Consider the following 26,792-nt stretch of genomic DNA (forward strand, 5'->3'; position numbering starts at 1 on the left):
ATTTAAAAAAGACATAATATAAATATACAATACAGGTATTGGATCTATTGTGCAGAATGCTTGGGATCTGGCGTTTCCCAGATAAGCAATCTTTTTGTAATTTGAATCTCTGTACCTTATGTCTGCTAAAAATCAGTTAAACATTAAATAAACCCAATAGGATTATTATTCCACCAAAATAAGCTTAGTTTTGATCAATAACAAGGTACTGTATAAATAAATTGATTATAGTGGACTTAATGGGAGATGGCTTTCCCTTAATTCAAAGCTTTTTGGATAAAGGGTTGCTGGAAAACAGATACAATACCTGTGTGTGTATATATATATATATATATATATATATATATATATATATATATATATATATATATATATATATATATATATATATATATATATCTGCAATGCACAATTTTCTTATGACCATTTATTGATATTTTCTTTAGGAACATCTCAGTTGATGACTACAAATATCATTTAGTCATATATTTATGCAGTAAATTAATGTTCTATATAAAGAATAGGCTACAGTCTAATATATAGATAGGCTGCAGCTCACCGTTTAAATGCTTGATAACGGTTGTCCTGCGGGGTATCCTGTGTCAATCCCCCAATAGAGTCAATCAGAAGAAGTGTAGGACAAACCCACAGCAGTGTCGTTAAGAGTGTCAACACTTGATAAAGGCCCTAGCCCGAAACATGTTGTGTTCTTCACATTCCCAATAAATATTTGCAGTCAAAGATTACAGCTGTCGATTTGTCCTGCACTTCGATTTTCTTCTGAAAGAATAGGCTACACCCCACATTGCTGTTCAGTTGATTTATGCCCATTTTAAAAGGAACAAGCCTTAAAGGAAGAAAGAGAAGCCAATATGATTGTCCCTTTGACCCCCAAGCTACATAAAATATTGCATACCAAATAACCATTTATGAAAAACCATTTGGTCTGCTGGATTTGGAAAACAATCATGTTTAATGAAATTCAGTACTCCAATGAAGTTTGTTATGGTCTAAGTAAAAATACTTACTTTTAAAAATACTAAAACTAATATGTCATGAGCAACTGGTATAATTTGATGTGCAAGAGGTGCATTTTATATGGAGATAAACATATTTTTCTACCTATTTTTATACAATCAATCCCTTGTTATATCCACTACCACAAACTTCAGCATGAATTATAAAGAGCTATAAAGCAGAATCTTTCCTGCAAAACTAAAACTCAATTTTTAGATTTCATTAGCTAGGTCACTTGAATGTTTCAGCTTCTGAGTAATGATGTCAAAGCTGTTCACAAGATACTCATAGCAGCATTAATGGAACTTCTTCAGCAACCTGCTTTTGAGCAGAGTGCCTACAGAACATTTTGTACTGCAACAAAATAGATGGCTGGTAAATAAAGTAATATGTCAAAGAATCATAAAAATGCAAGCAATTACACTGTACTATAAAGTTTCAGGATTACCTCTAGATGCCAGTGCTAAAGTTTTAAGGAACTTTTATTTTAAAAATATTATTTAAAAAAAAAAAATTTGTGCAGTTTCTCCTACCAGCGAGTTGTATCAACCACTTCTTTGGCATAGCTAGGAGTGACCATATCCATGTATGGCTATGTATGGCTTTATACATTTTAGGGGTTATATATTATAGGCCAATTTCTAGTCTGACTGTTTAGGGGGAAAAGTGATTTATTAGAGTCTGATGGTGTTAAAAGTCAGAATAAAAAAGTATGCCAACTAAGACCTGCCAAGATCATGTAGAAGTCAATGGCAGACATCCCTGAGATATCCTTTGCGTTGGGTTTCTGGAAAAGTTACAGTATTCAGGCATCAAATCCGAAAAGCTGTTGTATTAGAGCGTCAAATCTGATTTTTTTTTTTAACAATCTTATCAAGACTTTTACTGCACACAAATTTTTCAGGAAAGTGTAATAGAAATGATGCATAGGGGGGAAAAGTCAATGTGGATTTGGTCGGAGTGACTTTCCAAAAATAGTGAGATAAATTTGAATTTTAATAAATAACCCCCTTAATCTCATTCAGTTCTATTCTAAACTAAATTCTAATAGGCATGCATTTACTTAATTAGTTTGCATTTCTTTGTGCTGCCTGACTTCATTGCTTGTCTGCTCAGCAGTAGGGATGTAGCGAACGTCGGAAAAAAAGTTCGCGAACATATTCGCGAACTTGCGCAAAAATGCGAGCGGTTCGCGAACGGTTCGCGAACCCCATAGACTTCAATGGGAAGGCGAACTTTAACATCTAGAAAAGACATTTCTGGCCAGAAAAATGATTTTAAAGTTGTTTAAAGGGTGCAACGACCTGGACAGTGGCATGCCAGAGGGGGATCAAGGGCAAAAATGTATCTGAAAAATCTGCCTGTGTGTGCTTGGAAGAGATAGTGTAGGGGGAGAGCTGTTAGTGATTTCAGGGACAGATGATAGTAAGTTTGCTGGCTAGTAATCTGCTTGATACTGCTCTGTATTGGAGGGACAGAAGTCTGCAGGGATTTGAGGGACATTTTAGCTTAGGTAGCTTTGCTGGCTAGTAATCTACTGTTCTCTTTAAACAACTGCCATACGTTGACCTTGTAGGCATTGTTTGCCCAGTTTTTTTGGACGCAGCCACTGAAGCACAGTTGCCAGAAAAAATATGCCATATAAATGCTGAAAATAGTCATTTTTCGCCATACGTTGACCTTGTAGACATTGTTTGCCCAGTTTTTTTGGACGCAGCCACTGAAGCACAGTTGCCAGAAAAAATATGCCATATAAATGCTGAAAATAGTAATTTTTCGCCATACGTTGACCTTGTAGACATTGTTTGCCCAGTTTTTTTGGTTGCAGCCACTGAAGCACAGTTGCCAGAAAAAATATGCCACATAAATGCTGAAAATAGTCATTTTTTGCCATATACGTTGAGTCAACGTATGGCAAAAAATGACTATTTTCAGCATTTATATGGCATATTTTTTCTGGCCTCTGTGCTTCAGTGGCTGTGGCCAAAAAAACTGGGCAAACAATGCCTACAAGGTCAACGTATACACTACTACAGCGGTGGATACGGATTACGTAAAATATATGAATGCTGCTTGAAAAAAGTGACTCCGGTGTTTTTTCTGGAGACGGTAATATTATGGATATTTAGACAGAATGGGAACAAGGTCACACAGCTCGATGGCGGGTTGAAGAAAACAGTGTGCAAATAATGCCTACAAGGCCAACGTATACACTACTACAGCGGTGGATACGGATTACGTAAAATATATTATGGCTGCTTGAAAAAAGTGACTCCGGTGTTTTTTCTGGAGACGGTAATATTATGGATATTTAGACAGAATGTGAACAAGGTCACACAGCTCGATGGCGGGTTGAAGAAAACAGTGTGCAAATAATGCCTACAAGGCCAACGTATACACTACTACAGCGGTGGATACGGATTACGTAAAATATATTATGGCTGCTTGAAAAAAGTGACTCCGGTGTTTTTTCTGGAGACGGTAATATTATGGATATTTAGACAGAATGTGAACAAGGTCACACAGCTCGATGGCGGGTTGAAGAAAACAGTGTGCAAATAATGCCTACAGGGCAAATAATGCCTAAAAGGTCAACTTATACACTACTACAGCGGTAGTAAAATAAAAAAAAGTAAAATAAAAAAAAAATGAATATTAAAAAAAAAAAATTAAAGTTGGTGCTGCTGAACTACTAGGAGCAGCAGATTAGCACACCAGTCCCACTCCCCAACACTGCTAGACTAATAGCACTGGGCTCTTATAGTAGTAGTAGTAGTAGTAGTAGTAAAACAACAAAAAAATAAATAAAAGCAGTCCTTACAAGGACTACTGTTATTGCAGCAGTCAGCAGATGAGATCAGAAGCAGGACAGCTGCCCACTGCAGCTACATACAGAGCACTGCAGTAGAAGGTAGATTACTAGCCAGCAAAGCTACCTAAGCTTAAATGTCCCTCAAACCCCTGCAGACTTCTGTCCCTCCAATAACAGAGCAGTATCAAAACGATTACTAGCCAGCAAACTTTCAACTGTCCCTGAAATCACTAACAGGCAGCAGCTCTCTCCCTACACTATCTCTTCAGCACACACAGGCAGAGTGAAAAAACGCTGCAGGGCTTCGGTTTTTATAGGGAAGGGGAGTGGTCCAGGGGAGAGCTTCCTGATTGGCTGCCATGTACCTGCTGGTCTGGGGTGAGAGGGCAAAAAAAAGCGCCAACAATGGCGAACCCAAAATGGCGAACGTCGCGCGACGTTCGCGAACTTCCGGCGAGCGCGAACACCCGATGTTCGCGCGAACAAGTTCGCCGGCGAACAGTTCGCGACATCTCTACTCAGCAGTGCCAAGGCAAAAGGCTTCCTTTAGCTGTGAGACAGATAATGTAAAAAGTTATTAAGCCATTCTCAATCTAAAGCATGCCTGTAAGTGCACAATCCATTTTGCTTTGATTTCACTTTGTAAAGCAAACAGCTGATTTGCTGTTGTCTGGGGGACCCCTCGAGCACCTTTAAAGTGATTTCCATCAGAGTAGGCTCTGCTGTGGGGCAACTATACTGTACAAATAATGCAATAGAACTCTTCAAAAACTGGAATAGCTTAGCTTCTTCTTCCATATATTTCTTATTTTGTACTCATTTTCCATATTTTTTATTGCTGTATTAAAACCCAAAAGTTTATAAGGATATATGTAACAGGTTATTTGTGTCACTTGATATTTTGCACACTCACACAGCATGGAGTTTTTGCCCTATGAATTAACAACCTCAACGATATTGTAAAACATTTTTTTTAAGTATTTACAATTTTACATTGCATTTTATTTCCTTTTCTTGTCATTTTCATGCAGCCCAAGGAAGTCAATCAGCTATTCAGAAGATAACCCTGAAGGTGTCAACAAAGCCACATCCATTTTTGGATAAGGACTGTAATAATGCACCCTTAACTTGGGTTCATCTTAACTTTATAAACCTTCCATCTTCCATCTGTTTCTCACTTAAACCAAAGGATCTGTGCTTCAATGACAAAGATCTCTCATTCCACATAAAAGAAAACAAACCTCCTGGAAAATTTTACAAATTTCACCCCCGGCCTATTGTTCAGTCCTGTCCAAATGTCAGTGTGAGTTACATGCTAATTTCAGGTAAGGGATAATTTTTCGGAATAATTATGTCAAGATATGCTTTATAGATGGTTTTACATGGAAAACTGCCACAGGAATGTACCTCAAAATTAGGTTGTGGCACCTGAACAAACTGGGAGATATGCTTGACAAGGGATATTTCTACCCTATTCTTTCAACTGGACACAGGAAGTGTTAACAGACTTATGTAGAATATACTTCAACATGGTGCAAATTGGTGACTATCTAGACAGTAATGAATGGCAATGATAGAGCAATTAACTTTGAGCAGACTATTGCAAATTAAATATAATTGCTAATGTCTTGTATGGTTGTTACAGGTTATATCTGCAAAATACCATACTATTCGTCAATATTCCTTTGCTTAATTGAACCTGGCACACACATACACATAATGCTTTATTCATTTTCATTTGCTACAGACCTCCCCAGTGACATCAAACTTTACATCTAGTACCATTTTGCTTATTTTTGCTATCACATATTTATAAAGCATTAACATATTCTGCAGCGCTGTATAATACATGGGTTTCTACACCAACCATACAAATTACATTCAATTACTACCCGATATAAGAGATAAGACGTTCCTGATTTTTAGAGCTTTAAGTTACACCAAACAGTGGGACCTAAGGGAGAGTTAAGAGAGATTGTGGAAAACAGGCAAAACAATGGTCTGCTTTGACTTAGTAAGTCAAGATTTGAAACAGGGCAGTAAAAGTAAGTAACAAAAGCTTTCCAAGCCCTGTAACAAAAAATAATTTATACCTCATACTTTGTATGAAAACTAAGGCACCCATGAATTTTAGGAATTGGCTACATTTACATTTACCAATTTATTTTCCAAGTTTGATTGAAATGAACAAAGGGTGATTGATCCTGGGAGAAATAGGATTGTTTGGTTGGGATCTGGGGATGTTCTGTTTTATTAGCTGCAATGGTGCTTGGAACTATTAGCCAATGAAATGTCATGTTATAGCATTAATTTTCTTATGAATACTGCAAGCTCATTGTGTATGTTTTATATGATATAATTATGCAAATGTTATTTGTACAATGAACAGACTCAGCAACAGAGAAAATATAGAGAGAAAAGTCAGTTAGAAATATACATATATAGTCCTTCCTGTAAACTCTATAATCCTTCATATGCTTCTACAGACCACAGCTACCCATTCAGGTTCAATCCTAATACCTCTGAAGTGAGCCTTACGCACTCTGTGGACCGCGAGGAGAGGGAGAATTATGATCTTGTGGCAAAATGTTTGCTGAGGGATGCATCCTCAGAGGTGGAGGTAGAACAATCTTTTCAGATCAAAGTGGATGATGAAGATGACACAGCCCCATTCCTCCCGAATGGAACAGACACTGCTCATGTGGTGGTGGACTTCAAAAGAAAGAATGTAAGTATTTCCTCTTTAGTATTAGCAAAGGTATAGGATCTGTTATCCGGAAAATGTTATCAAGAATTATGGGTCAGCCATATCACATACACTCTATTTGTTACAGAAAATGGAAGCATGGGTTAACTTGTTTTTTCCTAAAACAGAAATTAAAGTTTGATGTTTTTTTTTAATTATGCAAACATTGTACTGATGTCCATACAAAAAAGGGGAATGTGTGTAACTGTACAAACTTATTAAATCCTATTTTTGCTAATCTCCCAGAACTATCAATAGAAAGATAAACCTACATAATTTGCTGTGTTTATGGCACTAGTATATATTGGTGCTGTTATGGTATATTTGCCAGTTGGCTAATTTTATTTCAGTAATAATGGGTACATCCATACCCAGTTCACAACATGCTCTACTCAGGGCACAAAACCCACTCGCTTTCTGGCAAGTGCCCTATCTGAGTCTAAAAATGTGATCCTTCAGTGACCCTTTGTTGCCATGTAAAAAACATATGCAGAAAGCAGAAGAGATCTGCTTTCAAACATTAGTTTAGAAGATATATATATATATATATTCATATATATATATATATCATTAATAGTGTATATATATATATTCATAAATAGAGTAATAGAACTGAAATGTATTTACTTAAAGAGGACAGTGGTGATGATAGTGAATGTTATAGGTATGGGATTCTTTATATGGAAACCTCATAGCCAAAAAGCTCAGAATTAATTAATTAATATTATAAACTTTTTCTGTGCAGTATTAAAACAGAAACTTGTGCAGGATCCAAATCAAGATATAATTAATCGGAGGTCTACCAGCCTTTTGGGTTTATTTAATATTTAAATGATTTTCTAGTAGACTTAGGTATGAAGATCCAAATTAGTTAAAGATCCATTATTTGGAAAACCCTAGGTCCTAAGCATTATGGATAACAGGTCCCACATCTGTATATCCTGATGAGCCATAATTCAAAGTACAGTCATAAATCAATTCCAAAATAATAAAAAGATATTTGAATACATTGCATTCAAATACTTCTACAGTACCTACCTGCATAGTCTATTCTTAAGGTTTGATTATTTAGATAAATCCATAATTTTGATATTCATGAAATAGTACCATTCATGTAAACTACATAAATGTCTGTATTACATAAAAAGACCAAGAATATGCAATAATATCAAGTACAAGATCAAGTACACTTGCATTTTGAACTCAGACTGCTGTGCTGGGTTAATGTAGAACTCAATCATTTTCTTTTTCTACCAACAGAATTTTGATACTTGCTGCCATCTAGTGATCAAAAATTAAATACAATTAGTAGCTACTTTGCATCTAAAAGGAAAGCAATATGTAGTTTATTATTTTTGGCAATGTATTAGAAATATTTTAAAAACGTTTTTTTTTTTAATTATTTCTTATTATTGTGAATCATTAAACATACATTCTACCTGTTATTTCACAGGTTTTTATTGAATCCAGTTTTTTTAAGTTATTGTGGAGTTGGCTTTAACCACTTGGATCACTAGGATCAGTAGCTCGGTTACCTAGAAACATTAACAGTGACTTTTTTGTGCCTCCCACAGGGGACCGTCCTTGGCATGCTGACTGTATGGGATGCTGACTCCACACCTGTGTATCCTGCAGATTTCAGTCGTAAAAAATACACAAAGACCATTGTCAGCAAAGACCGGTTCATTCTGGAAAACTTCCGGGTGGAGCACAGCTTTAAGGAGGTGAAATTCCAGCCAAAAGGCAACTTAATCCGTGGAACACTTCATGAATACAGTAAGTTTGCTGAGACATTGACAAGAGCAGAAATATTAAAGAATGGCAGGAATTGTACATTTTTAGCAGCAATCACACAAAAATCATGTAAAAATGCTGCGCAGTAATAAGTAGTGTATGTTTACCTAAGTTTCCTTAGGTGACCACAATCTGTTGGACTTTTTTGTTCAAAGTATACAGTATAATAGTAAAGTTTGTCCTAGAATTAAACTATAGTTGCTAGATCATTGCTCAATTTTAATTTTAAAAATATCTATATGTTGCTATTTTGCAGTTATGTCTGTTTAATATACAGACCCAGATTACACTCATTTCATATGCTTATGTTATGGGTTTATAACATAATAGGAAGGCTATGGCAGGTGAAGGAAAGGTTGTGTTCAGCCAGTGTAAAACTGCAAGGTGAGCCAGTGCTGGTCATAAAGCAGACTGCTAAAGCATCTCATGACAAAAAGCAATACACTTGCTCTCTCACTAATGCAATGTCAAAACACACATCTATTATCATCTATGAAATACACCACCAATTATTATACTAGTAATTACTAGTATACTATCCTAAGTAAATATTTAGTATACTATCCTTAAGTAAATGTTTAAGTATAACCTTAGAGGGTTATTTATTAAAGTCTGAATCCAAAAAACTCAAATAAATGTAGTTTTTTTTAACTATAAAACCTGATTTTTTTGTGAAAAAAAACCTTGAATTTGTGGAATGGAAAAAGTCTGAATCTGAAAATACTCCATCTCAGACCTTCTGAGGTTGTATACAAGTCAATGAGAGAGATGCCTATTCTATTAGGATGTTTCTGTGGTCTGCGCTGAAATAAGATCAAAAATCCAACTATTTCTGGCTTTTTGGCCAAAAATCCCAAAAATTTGAACTTTACAGGAAAAAATTGTATGATTCAGATTTCACTCGATTTTATAGAGTTTTTACTTGATCTGATGAAATTGTGCTTTTTAATTAATAAATGCTGTAAAATGGTTGATACTAGTTTGCTCTGACTTTTTTTAATAAAGTAATCCGAAAATTCGGATTTTGATAAAAAAAACCCATAGCAAACAAACAACAGATTTATAGAGGAACGTAATAAATGTTATGTACTGCATTTTGAAAAGACTGTGAAATTGCATCTTGTAATCTTGTTATATTATTCATTTGTGAATCTTAATTTCACGTTTAAGATCTGCTTGATGTGTTTTTTCTTTGTTGCAAAATGCATTTTTCCACATTAGCACATTAAAATAAGATAGAAAAGAAGTCCTATTTTCAAGGGCGACCAAATGGCTACATTGTTTTATGGTTTACAAACGGTGTATTGTTTGGTAAACCCAGGAATGACTATAACAGGATAATTTGACCAAGTTCATTAGGGACCAAGTTCATTAGGGCCTAAAAAATGAAGGGTTGATTGCTGAAATGTCATTAACTTTTTACAAGTATCAATCAATATTACAGCTTCCACTAATATTGTTAACAGAACTAATTTATTGACTAAAAACTTCATTTTGTGACAACAGAATAGAGTATTTTGAATGGATGAAATTAATCTTGTCGGTATAAAATATGTTTGTGTGCACAGAATGTTCTAATTTTGCAAAATGTATTTTGTGTTTCAAACTTCACACTGTACATGATTCCTCTTATTATTTTTCCTCTTCAGGGTTAGTTCTGAACAAGAGTATTCCTATTATCAGAAATGGATCTCTGCTTGTTAGTGTTCTGGTGAATGACACTGAATTTCATGGACCAAATGGAGATGTTATGTTGTACTTCAATGTGACAATCTTATCGATGGAAATTAGATTCCCAAACATCTCATACCAGTATACTGTCAACCGAAATGCAGACCGATATGCTCAGGTACAAATTTGCCTTTGGTGTTTGGATTTATTCTGCCCTGTATTAAGAGAAACAGAGCAGCGCATACAAAAATTTCACATATAAACACATACAAACATAAAACGTAGAAGCTTCAATGTTAGTTGTTAAAACTATGACATAAAATAATTATCAAAAGAATGGAGAATCGGTTTTGCTTATCAAACCAGGTGGCTACCCTAACACTACCTGGCAAACAGACCACATGATCCACAAATAACAGGTTACCCAGAATAGGACAGTGTGGAGTCTTATCAAATATAATGGGGAATATGTTATGCTACAGTGTTCTCTGCATGAGCTCTGAATTTGCTATAGTACCATTTCCAGTGCTATAAAGATTTAGGGTTAAACACTTCCTTTCTCCTTATGCAGTATGTTCCCCCATTCTCTTACATAACCCTCTATAGAGAACACATTAATTTGCAACATTCCTCCCCTTCATCTTCTTTGTAAATACATGTCCCTTTTGCAAATTGCTAGTGACTGTATTCCAAAATGACAGTGAATTCCAGATGCAATGAATGTTATATATTGGACCAAGTTACAAGACAATCTAACTATATAACAACAGAATATATTATTGACTGATGAACTCTATTGAATGTGAGAGATGAATGTCAGAAGAGAAACTGCCTGCAATTCTTATGATATCCATTTGGGTGACTATATTTGATGTGACTATTATCCTTTAGAATAGAATTGGATTTTTGAGCATCTGCTTAAAGGGGACTTATGAAACATTAAATGCCCTTTAGTCCAGAAGACGAGTTAAACCCTCAGTACAAACAACATGATACAATAGTGGTTTGCACTAATTAGTGGATAGGTTTTTTCTCTTTGCAATCAGATATGTTATACAATCAGTTATGTACTGTTATAACATATTGCTTCTATAACATATACTCTTGAAAATGTGTAAATGTTTTGTTTATCCTTTACTACAGATTGGAAAAATCTGCATAGAAAATTGCAAGCTTGTTGAAGGCGTCAACATTAACTACAGACTGCAAACAGAAAATAACACTCATGCCTTTGCCATTATTCAAGGAAGAGAGAGCACATTTGCTACTCTTATTGTCAATGATTCTGATGCTCTGGCCACCCATGAGAGTAAGGAAATAGTCTGCACTGTATTTGCCACAAACAAGCATCTGAAGGAACCAGTCAGGACACAGATCATTATAGTGTTAGAAGGAACACGTAAGTATTGGTTTCACAATGTGTTGTGTTTTATAAACCAGCAACATTACAGCCTCAACAAACTTTCCAAATAAGTTATGGAAATTACTATATGTATGCCACTCTGCTATATCTTCATTGATGTGCCCATCACTTGCTAAAACTCATCTTAGAAAAAACACAACGCATGATGTTGCCTTGAAATAGACATACAGTATCTCCTACCTTTGTTCTCTTAGTGAAACAGCATATAATTCCAATATACAATATTGCTGCTTTGGAGTAAAATTTAATTCTGCTCTCACCTCCAGTTCCTTACAAATTATTTCTGGCTGCATCTCAACAATATTATAAGAATAAACCACTTTCTAAATCAGGAAATACTAGTCCACTCATTTATAATCTCCTGCCTAGACTACTTTAATCTCCTCCTTATTGACTTGATATTCACTGTTTTATCACCTGTACAATCTTTTCAAATTGCAGTTTATAATTAATTCATTGATACTCAACATTTACAGCATCAGTGTCAATGACACTTTGCTTTAAATAAATGGCATCACAACATTCATGATTTAATTAAAAATGTATTAAAGTAGGATGAGGGCATGGTTCAAACTGAAATTAAATGAATCTGAATTAAACTGAATTATACTGAATGTGTTTTCATATACTGCATGCTTTCCACACAGCTATGAAAGATGAAGATAATTGTCCCCATTCATGTTCTGAGAGCAGGCAAAAGTCTGAATGTGAGGAGTGTGGGGGACTGGGCTCCCTTACTGGAAGGTGCCAGTGGAGACAGGGTCATGGAGAAGGTATGGGAAACTTAGTTTTGTTTTAACCCCTTTATGACAGCATACCATGGCAATAGCCACACAAGCCCCAATTAAACTTGGTGGATACATTGGGAGTTGTGCATAATGACCTGTATATTGCTTTGCCTCTAAAGAACATCTGCATGCTTGTAATAAACAGTACATTCACTATAAAATGCAACTATTGCTCCCGTGATGAATGAAAGGGGTGTAAGAATTATAATGCTACTGTACCTTAAACCTTAAAACCTTAAAAAGTGTAAGTAAACCTTGAACCTTAAGAAGTGTAAGTAAAACCAGATCAAGTTAAAAGTGTAAATGTATCCATTAACCTAAACTCTTAAAATAAAATCTTACAATAAAACCAAATGTGCCTAAACCCTTATTCAGAAGTCTAAAATTACTATAATACAAATATAAAGTGAAGCATCCACCAAACCAAATACAATTTAATCTTTGCAAATATTAAAGGGGATCTAAACCTCAAAAAATTAATTTACGCTAATATATTCAGTGTGCTTCTCTGAGCACTTCTGCAGTTTACTCACATTTTCTGCGGTTTCTGGAATCTTTTCATTTTCAAAGTGCTAATATCAGGCTTTTATCTCAACTGAAGGTTAGAAAACATAGGATTAACTGAGTTAAGGAAGTGCATAGAAAGTGCATACATTTAGGGTCACTGAGAGCTGTTGAATCCATATTGGTGGCAAAACAATTCTACCCAGTTTACTGAACGTTTAAAAGTTTTTTTCAGCAGAACTAAGATATAGTGATGGAAATGATAGTAAACCCCTTCTCCAGAAACCTCAGATTCCAAGAATTCCAGAAAATAGATCCCATACCATTATAATAGAGGTGAGAATTTAAATATTGTGTGTATTTGCTTCAAAAACACAATTACAGTTTATATAAATACACTGCCATGTAGTAATGGAGGCAGCCATTTAAGCTGAGTAGGGCAAAAAGGCACATGTTTACAACAGATCAGCTGTGTAGAATACAATGGATTTAGTCCTTACACAGGAAGATAAGCAGGAATCAAATGCCATTCATGGCTTTCTTCAGAACTACAGAATAAAAACCTATTTCATATAAAATACATAATATAATAAAAAGTGAACAAGAAATAAGAATATTTGTAGGAGATGAATCAAAAGATACAGACTATAAATGTAAAGCAAACATTCTAAAAAATAAAATATTTTTCACAGTAAATGCTACTGATTTATGACCTTCCTGTAATTCAGACCTTTCTGCATAACAGATTCCCAGATAAGGGTTCTCATACCTGTATATCTTACCAATTGATGAAATGCAGAAATTTCTGAAACAATTTAATGTTTCTTCATTCACATTTCATCATTTATTTTACCATCTTTGACAGGAATCACAACAAACTATTCTACCTGCACGCCTAGTCTTCTGACATGCCCTGATGGAATCTGTGATGCTGTGGAGATGAATGATTCAGCAATATGTCCACAGGACTGCACTGGTATGGCCAATTTTATTTAAAAGGCACTTTGGAAATCTCAGCTGAAAATCTGTTTTATTTGATAAGCCAACTATTACAATGTCTTGAAGTTTCCAGAATAATTTAACAATAATAAATAAAATGAAAATGGTATTAATTTAGCAGAGCATTCCAAATGTTCAGTTAATCAAATAGTGAGGATAATAATAGAGTATAGCATGAATCATAGAAATCTGTTCTTCTCAGCCTGCTGGGTGACATACTGTATATTCTATGAACATAGAGCACTGGTATAATTACCCTTTAGCTGTATTCTTAAAGGTATCTTGAACCCCTGCTTCCATCCAAAGCAAAATCCAGTAATGCAGACAAGTTTGGGGAAAGAATACCAACAGGCGCAAAGCTGCTGCAAAGGCAGCTGTGCAGCAGCTTTGCACCTGTTGGTATTCTTTCCCTAAACTTGTCTGCAATACTGTATATTCTATGAGCAGAAGACATATGTCTTGGTTGAAAAATGTCATTGAGAGTCAAAGGTTTATTATGTCAAGTTACAGTATGAGCACATACAAATACAAGTACAACAGAATGTAGCCACTTTGTCTTCACAACAGGACCACTCCTCAACTAATTTCCTCTAATTATTTACCATCAAATATTTACATTCCTACTCACAGTTAAGTTGCAGACATTTTGCCCCTTGTGTCAAGCACTAAATGCTTGTCTATTGTTGCATGTCAGCTATTCAGTTTATAACGCTTTTAGCTGCTAATACTTTAGCTACTACTGCAATTGCACACAGCTAGTAAACAGTTGTCATGTTTTCTTTTTTCTATCCTTTCTTGTTTTTGAGCAGAGATAACTATCATTGGTGGGCATGAAAAAGGACGTCTAAAAGGGATAAAAGCTGGATATGGCACCTGTTTTTGCCTTCTGCCTGATAAATGCTTCTGTGAAAAGAATATTGTTGAAGGTTAGTGATCTATGGACATTTCTTTATTTATTGTATCGTTGCCACTTCTGCAGTTGTATTTATTTATTTATTGTATTATCACTTGTGCAATTTTAGGATCAAGTAAATCTATATATACTGTTTATACATATGAGAAAAAACACAACACAGCATACCTTTCCTTCTCTTCTCTTCTCTAGGACAACTGTGTGATGACACCTGCAAGACTGTGATTGCATGTGGGGTCTTTCTGTCCTTCATAATCTCTGTTCTACTCTCCTCATACTTCATTCATCGATACCATAAAAACTCTCCAAAGCCCCCAATTGCTTCTGCTGAAATGACCTTCCGCCGCCCTGCCCAGTCTTATCCAGTGAGTTACTCTTCAAACAATGCCAGACGCCCATCTCTAGACTCCATGGAGAATCAGATGTCAGTGGATACATTTAAAATACCGGTAAGGTACTAAATAGGAAAATAGAATCAATCTAATTTATTTGTTACAGAAAGGTGTTTTGACAAAATTTAGTACAGCTACTGTATTTACAGTGCTTGTGTAAATAAAGCAAAAACATTAACTCATTAATCCAAACCACTTTGTTTCCCTTCACACAGTTTATGGTATATAAAAGCAGGTTTCCTTTATATCCACTTGCCAAAATAATCTGTTGGTCCACATATTCTCAGTTGTTTGTTTGTTTCAAGCATTTTTGCACAAATGTTTGCTGAAAAATGTTAAAGTCTGTGACCTCTAGTCCAGTGATTCCCGTCCAGTGGCATGTTGCTCACCAACCCATTGAATGTTGCTCCTAGTATACTCAAAGCAGGTGTTTTTTTTAATTCCTGGTTTGGAGGCAAGTTTTTGTGGTAAAAAAAACAGGACTACTGCCAAACACAGCATCCTGTAGGCTGCCAATCAACATACAGTCTACCAAATAACACTTAACACTTTTTTGGCATCTCAATGGACTTTTTTTATGCATGTGTTGCTCCCCAACTCTTTTACAATTGAATGTTGCTCACAAGCAAAAAAAGCATGGAGACCCCTCGGGGGGGTTACTTTTTTTTTTATTTTGCATTACTATTATTGAGATTGGCTTTCTAAACATTCTGTCAATTTTTGTTTGTTTTTAATAGGAGGATCCAAAGTGGGAGTTCCCACGTAAAAACCTGGTCTTGGGTAAGACGCTTGGTGAAGGAGAGTTTGGAAAAGTTGTAAAGGCAACTGCATTTAGACTGAAGGGTAAAGCTGGCTACACTACAGTGGCAGTAAAAATGCTGAAAGGTAAGTGCTAAAATATAACCACTGGTGTAAGATGAAGTATGTAAAATGCACTTTTTTCAAGTTCTGTAAAATAAGGTCTAATCAAGGCATAAGAGAATGTAAGTAATAATCTGTAACCCATCTGTTTCCTTAATAGTAACAAAGGGCAGATTTATCAAATAATAAACTAGGAACAGCAGGGCCAGATCTGGGGCTAGGCAGAAGAGGAAACTGACTAGGGCGCAATGATAAGGGGGCGCTTGCCAAGTACCTTTTAAGTGTCTTCTGTCTACTCCTAGACCGTGTTTTCTGCCCTCTGTATCTCTCCCCTCTCCTTCACTCCCCTCCCTCCTCCCTTCTCTGTCACTCCCGTCTCCTCCTTCACTATCCCCTCCCTCCCCTCCTTCACCCTCCCCTCCTTCACCTTCCCCTCTGATACTACTCCATGGTCAGGGATGTGTGGGCATAGGGGGTATCAGACAGGCCAGCCGGGTTGCCTAGGGCACCTGGTTGGCTTGGCACGGCCCTGGGAAACAAGGAAGGTTTTAACAAGTCAACATATATGTCAAATTCATCATATAAATCAAATTAGATAAATCAGTGTGAGAATGTGTGCAACTGCTTAGAGTAGTCGAATACCATGCTTTTCAATGGGATGATAGTGTTCAACACTGCTTAATGGTAATATAACCAATCCCAGTCCCTGGCACTTCCTGATGTAAATTGGATGCAGGGAAAGGGCTTGGACACTGGAACAAACCATGATAAATCAACCCCTTAGGCCCTTTTTTGCTGGTGTAAAATTGCCAGCAGAGAAAAGTCAGGAAACCAACTGACAAATTGTATTCCCTCTTGAATGGCTGGCATGAGGTATGCTGACAGAGGGAGGACACTGTCTTGTGGTCTTTTTTAATATAATCTGATACAATGTTTTTGAATGCATGTGATTTGCCAGTCACTACACACATGGGGCAGATAAAGGTCAGTAGAAATGCCACCAGAGAAAACATGATGTATGCCATAGATCTTAATGTTCTCACATTTGGAATCAGATATTTTGAATAAATACAGTGTACCCATGGGAACAGGCATAGGTCATTAGAAACCTCTAACTATTTTGGACTTTTGGAGTTTTACTCTATATAACATGTATGTAATTGTAAGAATTTTAGTGACTTCATAATGATAATTTTTATTGCTCCTTAACCTGGCATAAGTGATGTGAATTGTATTTGGTCTCTTTTTCTTGCTTTTTTTGAGACAGTAGGAGCCATTTATTTTGTCCCCCTGCTGCAAGGGTATAAAATCACACCCCTGTTAGTGTCCATTGTCATTGGACTTAAAACAAGGGCATTACTGATTTTTTTTACACCCTGAACCCATCTGAATGACAAGCAAGTTAGGAAAGATTAACAGGATGTCTACAGTATGTGCCTCGCCCATCTCACCCTCATGAATACAATGCTGTTGAATGCAGGCAGCGGAATTCATGGGGCAGGCTCAGATATTTGTACCATACTTTAAAGAAAACGTATTCTACAAAGTGCAGGGCAGGTTGCAAAAATGCAAAAACATAGGTTGGGCATATTTGGGAAAAAATACGCTCATTTGGTAATCTTATAATTTATAGTAAATAGGATGAATAAAATTCCCTCAAATGCTTTTCTAATTATGTTTGCTTCCTGTATGGAATCATTTCACAGAGAGTGCATCCCAGAGTGAGCTGCGAGATCTTCTGTCAGAGTTCAATCTCTTGAAACAGGTCAATCATCCTCATGTCATCAAACTTTATGGGGCTTGTACACAGGATGGTAAGTATGAGTGCTTACTGCTGCTGTTGAATTATATTTCCTGACCCTGGACAATGCTTGCTTGTGGCCCTCTATTCCATTTAGAACATCTACGGTAAATAAAAATTGCTTATATTATATCCTTTTATGCATTAACATGAGTATGCTGAGAATATTGTTTTTCTGGCCTTAATGCAAAAATAACCTCAACAAATGGGGATTTCACCATTTGTGAGCATCTTTATTTGTTTTCTTTTCCTCATGTTTCTTTGCTTACTTACACTTGAGTGGTAAAAAAAAGTCTTATTTTTTGCCCACATCTAGTAACCCATAGCAACCAGTCATATTTTTAAACAGCTGTCCAGTCAATGTAAACTGATGATTGGTTGCAATAGGCTGCTAGACAAGTAACAAATATAAAACCATTTATTGCATTACCCCCATAGTATCACACTTAACAGGACTTACTGTACAAAAAGATTTCTTGCTAATCTGAGAAAGGTTATATCATGATACTAATACATTGAATTTGTAATAAAAATGTCCTTTTTGTGCAGTACACTACATTGACTTTGACTCTTTGACTATCACTCTCTGTATTTCAAAAGTATTTATATTTGTCCTGTAAATGGATGCCTTACAAACTTGGCATCTTGACAGTTATACAGAGAGAGGTTGTCCTTCAAATGAATTCTAATCTTTCAGCTAAATGGTCACTACGTCAAGCCTATGTACATAATTGTATTCACAACTGTAATATTTATTTTTATGTTTTTCTGTAGGTCCTTTGCATCTCATTGTAGAATATGCAAAGTATGGATCCCTACGCAGTTTTCTAAGGGAAAGTCGCAAAGTAGGGCCTAGCTCTTTGGGAGGAGATTCAAATCGTAACTCCAGCTACCTGGATAACCCAGATGAAAGGGCACTTACAATGGGGGATCTAATTTCATTTGCTTGGCAGATATCCAGGGGAATGCAGTATCTGGCAGAAATGAAGGTGAGTACTACTCATGGTAGCAATGTATTTTTGGTATTGTCCTTGAAACATGCAGGCTTGGCTAAAATTATATTTGTTTTGATTGCAAACAGCATTATGGGTTATTTTATTTTCCTATGATTTTATGTCCATTACGTTTTTAGCACTTGATGCACTTGGAATTAGTTACATTTAGTTCAATTTTGCCATCTGTGAATGCACTTTGTCATTGTCATGAGTAGGTAGAGGATGTTTTAAAGGTGATGAAAACAGTTTGTCTTTTGTGCACATAAAAGTTCATCAAATATAAGTTTATTAAACCATCATAGGTATCTAGAGACTCATATGTCACAGAGAAAAACATTTTATATTACATTTAAACATTTTTGGGTTTATTTTATTTTTTTTCTCATATTTTACCAGAATCAAACTCGCCCTAACTCCCATCCAGAAATATGGCTTATTTACTAATATTTCAGGTCCAAAACAATGGAATTGAAAAGAACCTAGAGTTTTTCAAGTTTACAAACAAAAAACTTTGAGTTTCAATTAGAATCGTACAACTTTATCAAATTGCCACTCAAAAAACTAGAGTTTATTGAATTTTTGAGCGAAAACCAGCATCAAACACCGCATAACTCCCAAAATTCGTGGGGGTTTAAACATCTTTAAATGGTTAAAAGGACAGCAATCATTGATTTTACATTGATTCAACAGTTTCTATATGGAGAATTTTCGGATACAGATTTTTAACAGCTTCTGGGCATAATAAATCTTGAAAAATCAAATTTTTGTGAGTGTGAGTTATTTTCACTAAAAAGACTAGAAAAAATGAGTTTTAGATACCTGTATAATACACAGAATGAAAGATATGAGGAAATGGAATATATGACAGCAAATATTAGAGGTTGTAGAGACAATTGGGAGAAGCTCTGGTCTAATTGGAACAATGATATAACTTCCACACAAAGGCCTAGAGATAACATTCTTACACAGTGATACAGACCAACAAACATACAAAAAACAAGATGGCATTTTCTGATATCTCACTCTAAGGGCAATCTCCCTCCCCTCTCCCGGTTACAAGTTTGGTAATTGTTTAAGCAATATAATGTAACTCTTTGTTGAACAATGTAATAGGTATAAGATGTGTATCTATAACCAGGCTTCACTTACATATTATAGTTCAAAGCTTATAATGTGTTAATATCTAAGCTGAACTGCAGTCTGTAATACTGAATATCAATGCAATATACTTGTGACTGTTTTTTCTCTTTATATGCCTAAAAAAAACAAATAAATAATTTTAAGTTACAAAAAAAACAAAAAACGAGTTTTACTAAATAACCCCCTTTCTATTTTATACCAGTGGTCAGTGTGTGTAAGTTTTCAACTGTTATTACATTTACCCATAATTTAACTGGTGCTGTTTTTGGCCACCCTTGCCCCATGACCTGGTCTATAGTCACTCCAAGTAACTGTCATTGGCTTCTTAGGCCAAACTGCCCACAAAAACAGGAACACTAATGAATACACATAAGCATACCTGTTTTATTGTGGACACTTTTTTTTTTTAAATTTCTTTTTAAAGTAGAATTGGCCAAAATGGTTTATTGGTGTCTCTTTTAGAAAATGTCACAGTATTACCTTACAGTTATTGGCTCATGGAGTATTTAGGGGCTGATTCGCAAATGATTGTTACGAATCACAATTGATTAGGAATGAAAAATAACAATCATTAGGAGATCATATGTATTTTGTATTTATGTAATTAATCCAATTTATAGACATTCACAATAGTTAGGGGCCGATTCATCAAGGGTCGAATATCGAGGGTTAATTAACCCTTGATATTCGACTAGGAATTGAAATCCTTCGACTTCGAATATCGAAGTCGAAGGATTTAGCGCAAATTCTGCGATCGAACGATCGAAGGATTATTCCTTCGATCGAACGATAAAATCCTTCGAATCGAACGATTCGAAGGATTTAAATCCAACGATCGAAGGAATATCCTTCGATCAAAAAAACTTAGGCAAGCCTATGGGGACCTTCCCCATAGGCTAACATTGACTTCGGTAGCTTTTATCAGCCGAACTAGGGGGTCGAAGTTTTTTTTAAAGAGACAGTACTTCGACTATCGAATGGTCGAATAGTCGAACGATTTATACTTCGAATCCTTCGATTCGAAGTCGTAGTCGAAGGTCGAACTAGCCCATTCGATGGTCGAAGTAGCCCAAAAAACACTTCGAAATTCGAAGTTTTTTTACTTCGAATCCTTCACTCGAGCTTGATGAATCGGCCCCTTATAATGTGTGCTAATGATAAGAGAATGTACTGAGTTTAGATATGAGGTGGAAGCAACATGATTAATGTTGTTTCACTTAAAGTAGACTGTAATTATACTGACAATAGAAATGTATGTTTCATATGTTTCATGTTGCTACTAGTATGCTACAGTAAATACTGTTCACTTTTACTTTATCATTTATACAAATATTTATCTTTTTTATATTCCTTCTTCTTGCTCAAGCTTGTCCATCGAGACTTGGCGGCCCGAAATGTGTTGGTCGCAGAAGGACGCAAAATGAAAATATCAGATTTTGGTCTTTCCAGAGATGTTTATGAAGAAGATTCCTATGTAAAGAGAAGCAAGGTATTACTAGCTTAGTAAAAAAAAGTGAAACAAAGAGTAATAAGCTATCTAGCATATTTGGAGATATACACTGAATAATACAGGTACCTGTTATCCAGAATGCTCAGGACCTGGGGCTTTCTGCATAACAGATCTTTCTGCACTTTGGACCTTCATACCTCAAGTCTACTAGAAAATCATGCAAACATTAAATAAACCCAAATAGGTTCTGCTTCCAACAAGGATTAATTATATCTTAGTTTGGATCAAATACGAGGTACTGTTTTATTATTACAGAGAAAAGGGAAATCATGTAAACAAATTTAGATTATTTGGATAAAATGGAGTCTATGGGAGATTGCCTTTCCGTAATTCAGAGCATTCTGGATAAAGGGTTTCCGGATAATGGACCCCATACCTGTACTAGTAGTAGAACTGAAAAAAGATGTTCAGATAATTGATGTCTTCTTGGAAGAGTAGGGTACGACTATGGGATCACTTATCTGGAAACCCAATTTCTAGAAAGCTCAGAATTGTGGGAAGGTCACCTCCATTTTAATGAAATAATTAAAACATTTTAAAAAGCCCTTTTTCCTCTGTGATAAGAAAACAGTACATTGTCCTTGATCCCAACTGAAATATAATTAATCTTTATGAGAGGGTTTTTTTAATGATTTTAGTAGACTTAAGTTATGGAAATCCAAATTACAGAAAGATCCATTATCAGGAAATCTCTTATCTGAAAAACTCAAGCATTCTAGATAACAGTTCCTTAGACCTGTATATATTTCAGGTATGTTCCTACATTTAATTCAACTGAACAAATTCTGAATATGGAAACATTATACAGTTGGAAACCAATGAATTAAAAAAAACCAGATATCAGCTTTTTGCCCAATACTTTACATAATCATCATCCTTATTTCCTGCTCAGAAGAATAGGTTGTCTTTAAACAATAAAAAAGTGTCATGCAATTTTTTGGTACCTATTGCTCCATGAAACACCCTTTCAGATATGCAAGCATTGCTCTCAGGGTACACCAGCCCCAGAGTCTGAAAAACAATAAAGTTAGAGCAGAACAGAACTGACTCTTACTGACAATGTAGAATATTTTGTCCAGATTTCATTTGTCTGGGGAGCTCATAAAAGTCTAGAAGGACACAGCCAGCATACAAATAAACATAAAAGTATTAATGCAGTTACATAATATTTGCTCCATGTTGAAGAATGGCTACGGACACAAAGATTTGATTGGGGGTAGATAAGCATATATTGTAATAGAGTGTAAACTGGAATCAATAATTGGTAGTACAGTCTAAACAGGAGGAGGAGCAGCAGATGGCTGAAATTTAAAGATTAGGAAAAGTGAAGCTGGCAAAGCAAGTAAGTGGTCACCCCAAATCTCACTGGGTTTCTAGGAGTATCCACAATTGTAAAAAATTCATTATTTTCCAGTTATCCTAACTGGCATTGAGACTTCACCTCTGGGCCAGCCCTACAGTTTTGGACAAACTGCCCTCCAAGCAGCAGCCATATGCAGTATAATTTATGTCCCTAAATCTCTTCCTGTACTTACCTTTTGGGTGCTGGGCTGCTTGGTTCTCCTCTCCCATGATACTGGGCATGTTTACAGCAGAATATGGGCATTATCACCAGATACAAGAATCAAAGGAGGTGGAGGTAGGCCAGACCAGGAGCATTTAAAAGACAGTATGTGCTGGGAAGCATAACGTGCGCAGTTCAGGACAGCTGTAACCCGGTACAGATCTCTGCATAATATAAATAAAAGAAAATCCTTATTTACCAAGGGATTTTGTTTTTTAACAAAGCAGTTGCAGCAGGGCTTATTCAAGTTTTTCGATATACAGAATCTTACTTTTTACTTTTACCTTTTTTTTTTTTTACATTTTATCATGGCAAAGTAAACGATAATGCTCACACTGCATATTAAGAAAAGTGTTTCCTATTTTTACTGTATTTCACGGAGTATTAAATACTTTGCTAAAATATTTAGAAAATAGGCATCAAAATAAATTAATGCAAGCATAATTAGTCTAATTTTCACAGTTCATATCTGCTATTTTTAATATAGCATGTTCTGCTCTGATTACTTACTTCTAAGAACACAATAGCTTCACAGTGCTGTGTATGAGCAGCAACCATTATGAAAGAAAATGGAAAATGAGTCCTATGAAAATGAGACCTACGAAAATGAGACTTATAGCAAGATGTATGCAAAGATCTCACTATGCTTCCGGCTTTACTGAATATTTATTTATCTGTTTCCATTTAAGGGTAGAATTCCTGTAAAATGGATGGCTATAGAATCCCTGTTTGATCACATCTATACAACACAAAGTGACGTGTAAGTAAACTATAACAGCTATTTTCGAATGATTTCTTACTGATGTGTGGGTGTACCATTTATTTTGTATTCTGTGAAAATGACACATGATTCATAGATTCATGGTGAGACTTTTACATTTTAAGTATTTAATGCTGGGAATTGGCTATGCTAGGGAGTTTAGGTGTAATTTAAAGCAGTTGGTACCTATAGTTGGCACCCTTTGTCAATGGAAAATAATTTCAATATGCAGAGACCCTCTGTATTGGAAAACCCAAACCTCCATGTCAGTAATTTACAATTATATTGCAATAAATTAAAAAAATGCATTTTATTTTTGAATATTTGTTAAAGTATTATTTGTAGCAATAATTTGTAAAATCGATAAAGTTTTTAGTTGCTAAAACTAGCTGTAAAACAACTGGAAATTCAAGATGAGTGGAAAAAAAACATTGAGCATTTATTTTTTATTATGAAATAATAATAATGTTTAATAACCATACAGTTTTAATCTTTTGATTTTACAAACTATTTTGGTATTTTAAAAGAAGTCACCTGTCAAGTGTAAATTAAAACTATTTCCTTTGAACCAAATGCAGCTAATAAAAACAAGTTTTTTGGGTTAATGTATATACAATATTTAATGTAATATAGGTTGATAGGTTTAATAGTATAGGTTAAGGTTAATATATATTTGTCTGAACTCATAAACATACTGTTGGTGCTTTCCTGTTGAATTTCAGATTCAGATTATCCTGCCAACCCTAATATAAGACAGTATCATTTAATGAAGTTAATAAAGTCATTCTGTTTTGTAGTTGATAAAAGCCCGGCATGGAAATACTGTAGCTCGCTGTTTCCTTATCAAATTTATTTAATGTCAGGTTACTTTCGTAATAAGCCTTTGATAAATTAAGAATTTGTACATTTAGAAGATTTCTTTAATTAAAAATGTACCATTATCTATTATGTTTGATGCATTAAGATTTATTGAGAGAAGAAAATGTATTTTCCGTTTGAAAGACAAGTTCAAGAATTTGAACCCATAGTACCCTGAAGTACTTTTATGCCAAATGATAATCGATTGAATTAAAAAATATGTACATTGAATAAAAAGAACCCACTTATCTCTTTTTAATTGTAGTAGGTAGTATGTGCTATATTTTCCATATATATTACAGCTTTAAAATGTTTTTAATTAATGCTGCACTATTTTCTGAACTATACATACATAAAATTAGGTAGGGCATAGACCATTCTTGTGTATATGACAAAATGGTTTACTGATCTATTGATTAGGAGGATGAAAATATAAATCAAATCTTTTTTCCATTTTTTTTTACTGATTAATTTTTAATAACCTGCTGCTTTAACACTTAAAAATGGTAAATTTAGTAAAAATGTCAAAAATGAGGAGTTCTACAAACTCCTCATTGTGTCCGTCTTTTGGTTAGCTACCTCCTTAGCACAATATAAGGTTACATAGGTGAAAATATAGTTGAAAGCATCGTTACACCATAAGACTAAAATAATTCACCATAATCACCATTATGTAAACCTTTGCCATATTCTCTGTTAATTTGCCTTCCCACCCCATAGGGCCTAACCACATAGTTTAGGAACCACTGTAGAAAAACAATTCAACTTTTTGTGTTTGAACAAAATAACTCTAGCATATAAATTTAGTAGAACTTTCCAGTGAATACCAGGTATTCACTCACTTAGCTAACAAAAGAGATTATGTATTAGAATATATACTTGATTAAACATAAAGCTGAATTCCACAGCTATTTAAAAGTTTTTACACTGTCTAACTGAATAATTTTCAAAAACATACCCAACATTTAGAACTTAAAATTTTGTGGCAGAAGGACAATAAAACCAGGTCGGGCCAGTTTACTGATCTTTTAATGGATTCTAAACCCAAAAATATTGTTTATGAATATTTTATGAGTAACCACATAAGTGTCTGAAAGATGCTCACTTAAATATTTATTGTTAGTAAAGCCAAGAAAGCATTCTAGCATATTCGCCTCAGTTCACTTTATCATGTTCTTACTACTATCATATCACAATGATACACCCATCATGTCTGACGTTTAGCATTATTTACTTAACACTGTCTTGTCCTGTCCCTGAACTATGCTGTCCTGTCTTGCAGGAGTTGCATATTTTTGCACTTGCACTTTTTGTCTGTTGTCCGGTACATCTATGTTGTGTGTAGCACCATGGTCCTAGAAGAACGTTGTTTTGTTTCACTGTGTACTGTAAAAACGTATATGGTTGAAATGCCAATAAACTCACTCTTGACTCTTGGCTAGAGATGTCGCGAACTGTTCGCCGGCGAACTTGTTCGCGCGAACATCGGGTGTTCGCGCTCGCCGGAAGTTCGCGAACGTCGCGCGACGTTCGCCATTTTGGGTTCGCCATTGTTGGCGCTTTTTTTTGCCCTCTCACCCCAGACCAGCAGGTACATGGCAGCCAATCAGGAAGCTCTCCCCTGGACCACTCCCCTTCCCTATAAAAACTGAAGCCCTGCAGCGTTTTTTCACTCTGCCTGTGTGTGCTGAAGAGATAGTGTAGGGAGAGAGCTGCTGCCTGTTAGTGATTTCAGGGACAGTTGAAAGTTTGCTGGCTAGTAATCGTTTTGATACTGCTCTGTTATTGGAGGGACAGAAGTCTGCAGGGGTTTGAGGGACATTTAAGCTTAGGTAGCTTTGCTGGCTAGTAATCTACCTTCTACTGCAGTGCTCTGTATGTAGCTGCTGTGGGCAGCTGTCCTGCTTCTGATCTCTAGGGATGTAGCGAACGTCGGAAAAAAAGTTCGCGAACATATTCGCGAACTTGCGCAAAAATGCGAGCGGTTCGCGAACGGTTCGCGAACCCCATAGACTTCAATGGGAAGGCGAACTTTAACATCTAGAAAAGACATTTCTGGCCAGAAAAATGATTTTAAAGTTGTTTAAAGGGTGCAACGACCTGGACAGTGGCATGCCAGAGGGGGATCAAGGGCAAAAATGTATCTGAAAAATCTGCCTGTGTGTGCTTGGAAGAGATAGTGTAGGGGGAGAGCTGTTAGTGATTTCAGGGACAGATGATAGTAAGTTTGCTGGCTAGTAATCT

The 26,792-nt window shown here is 35.6% G+C and overlaps 1 protein-coding gene across 2 annotated transcripts in view; it reads left to right on the top strand.

Moving 5' to 3' along the window:
- Positions 1-26,792, top strand: part of ret.S (ret proto-oncogene S homeolog) — a 72,954-nt gene that overhangs the window by 23,937 nt on the left and 22,225 nt on the right. For both annotated transcript variants that reach the window (XM_018239414.2, NM_001085623.1), the window contains 14 exon segments: positions 4,861-5,154; positions 6,316-6,557; positions 8,150-8,351; positions 10,019-10,218; positions 11,184-11,439; positions 12,111-12,236; positions 13,621-13,731; positions 14,564-14,680; positions 14,860-15,116; positions 15,797-15,944; positions 17,627-17,734; positions 18,496-18,710; positions 21,223-21,345; positions 23,620-23,690. In XM_018239414.2, the coding sequence (XP_018094903.1) occupies positions 4,861-5,154; positions 6,316-6,557; positions 8,150-8,351; positions 10,019-10,218; positions 11,184-11,439; positions 12,111-12,236; positions 13,621-13,731; positions 14,564-14,680; positions 14,860-15,116; positions 15,797-15,944; positions 17,627-17,734; positions 18,496-18,710; positions 21,223-21,345; positions 23,620-23,690 (2,470 nt within the window).

This window comes from Xenopus laevis, chromosome 7S, assembly GCF_017654675.1.
Source record: "Xenopus laevis strain J_2021 chromosome 7S, Xenopus_laevis_v10.1, whole genome shotgun sequence".
Classification (NCBI taxonomy): domain Eukaryota; kingdom Metazoa; phylum Chordata; class Amphibia; order Anura; family Pipidae; genus Xenopus; species Xenopus laevis.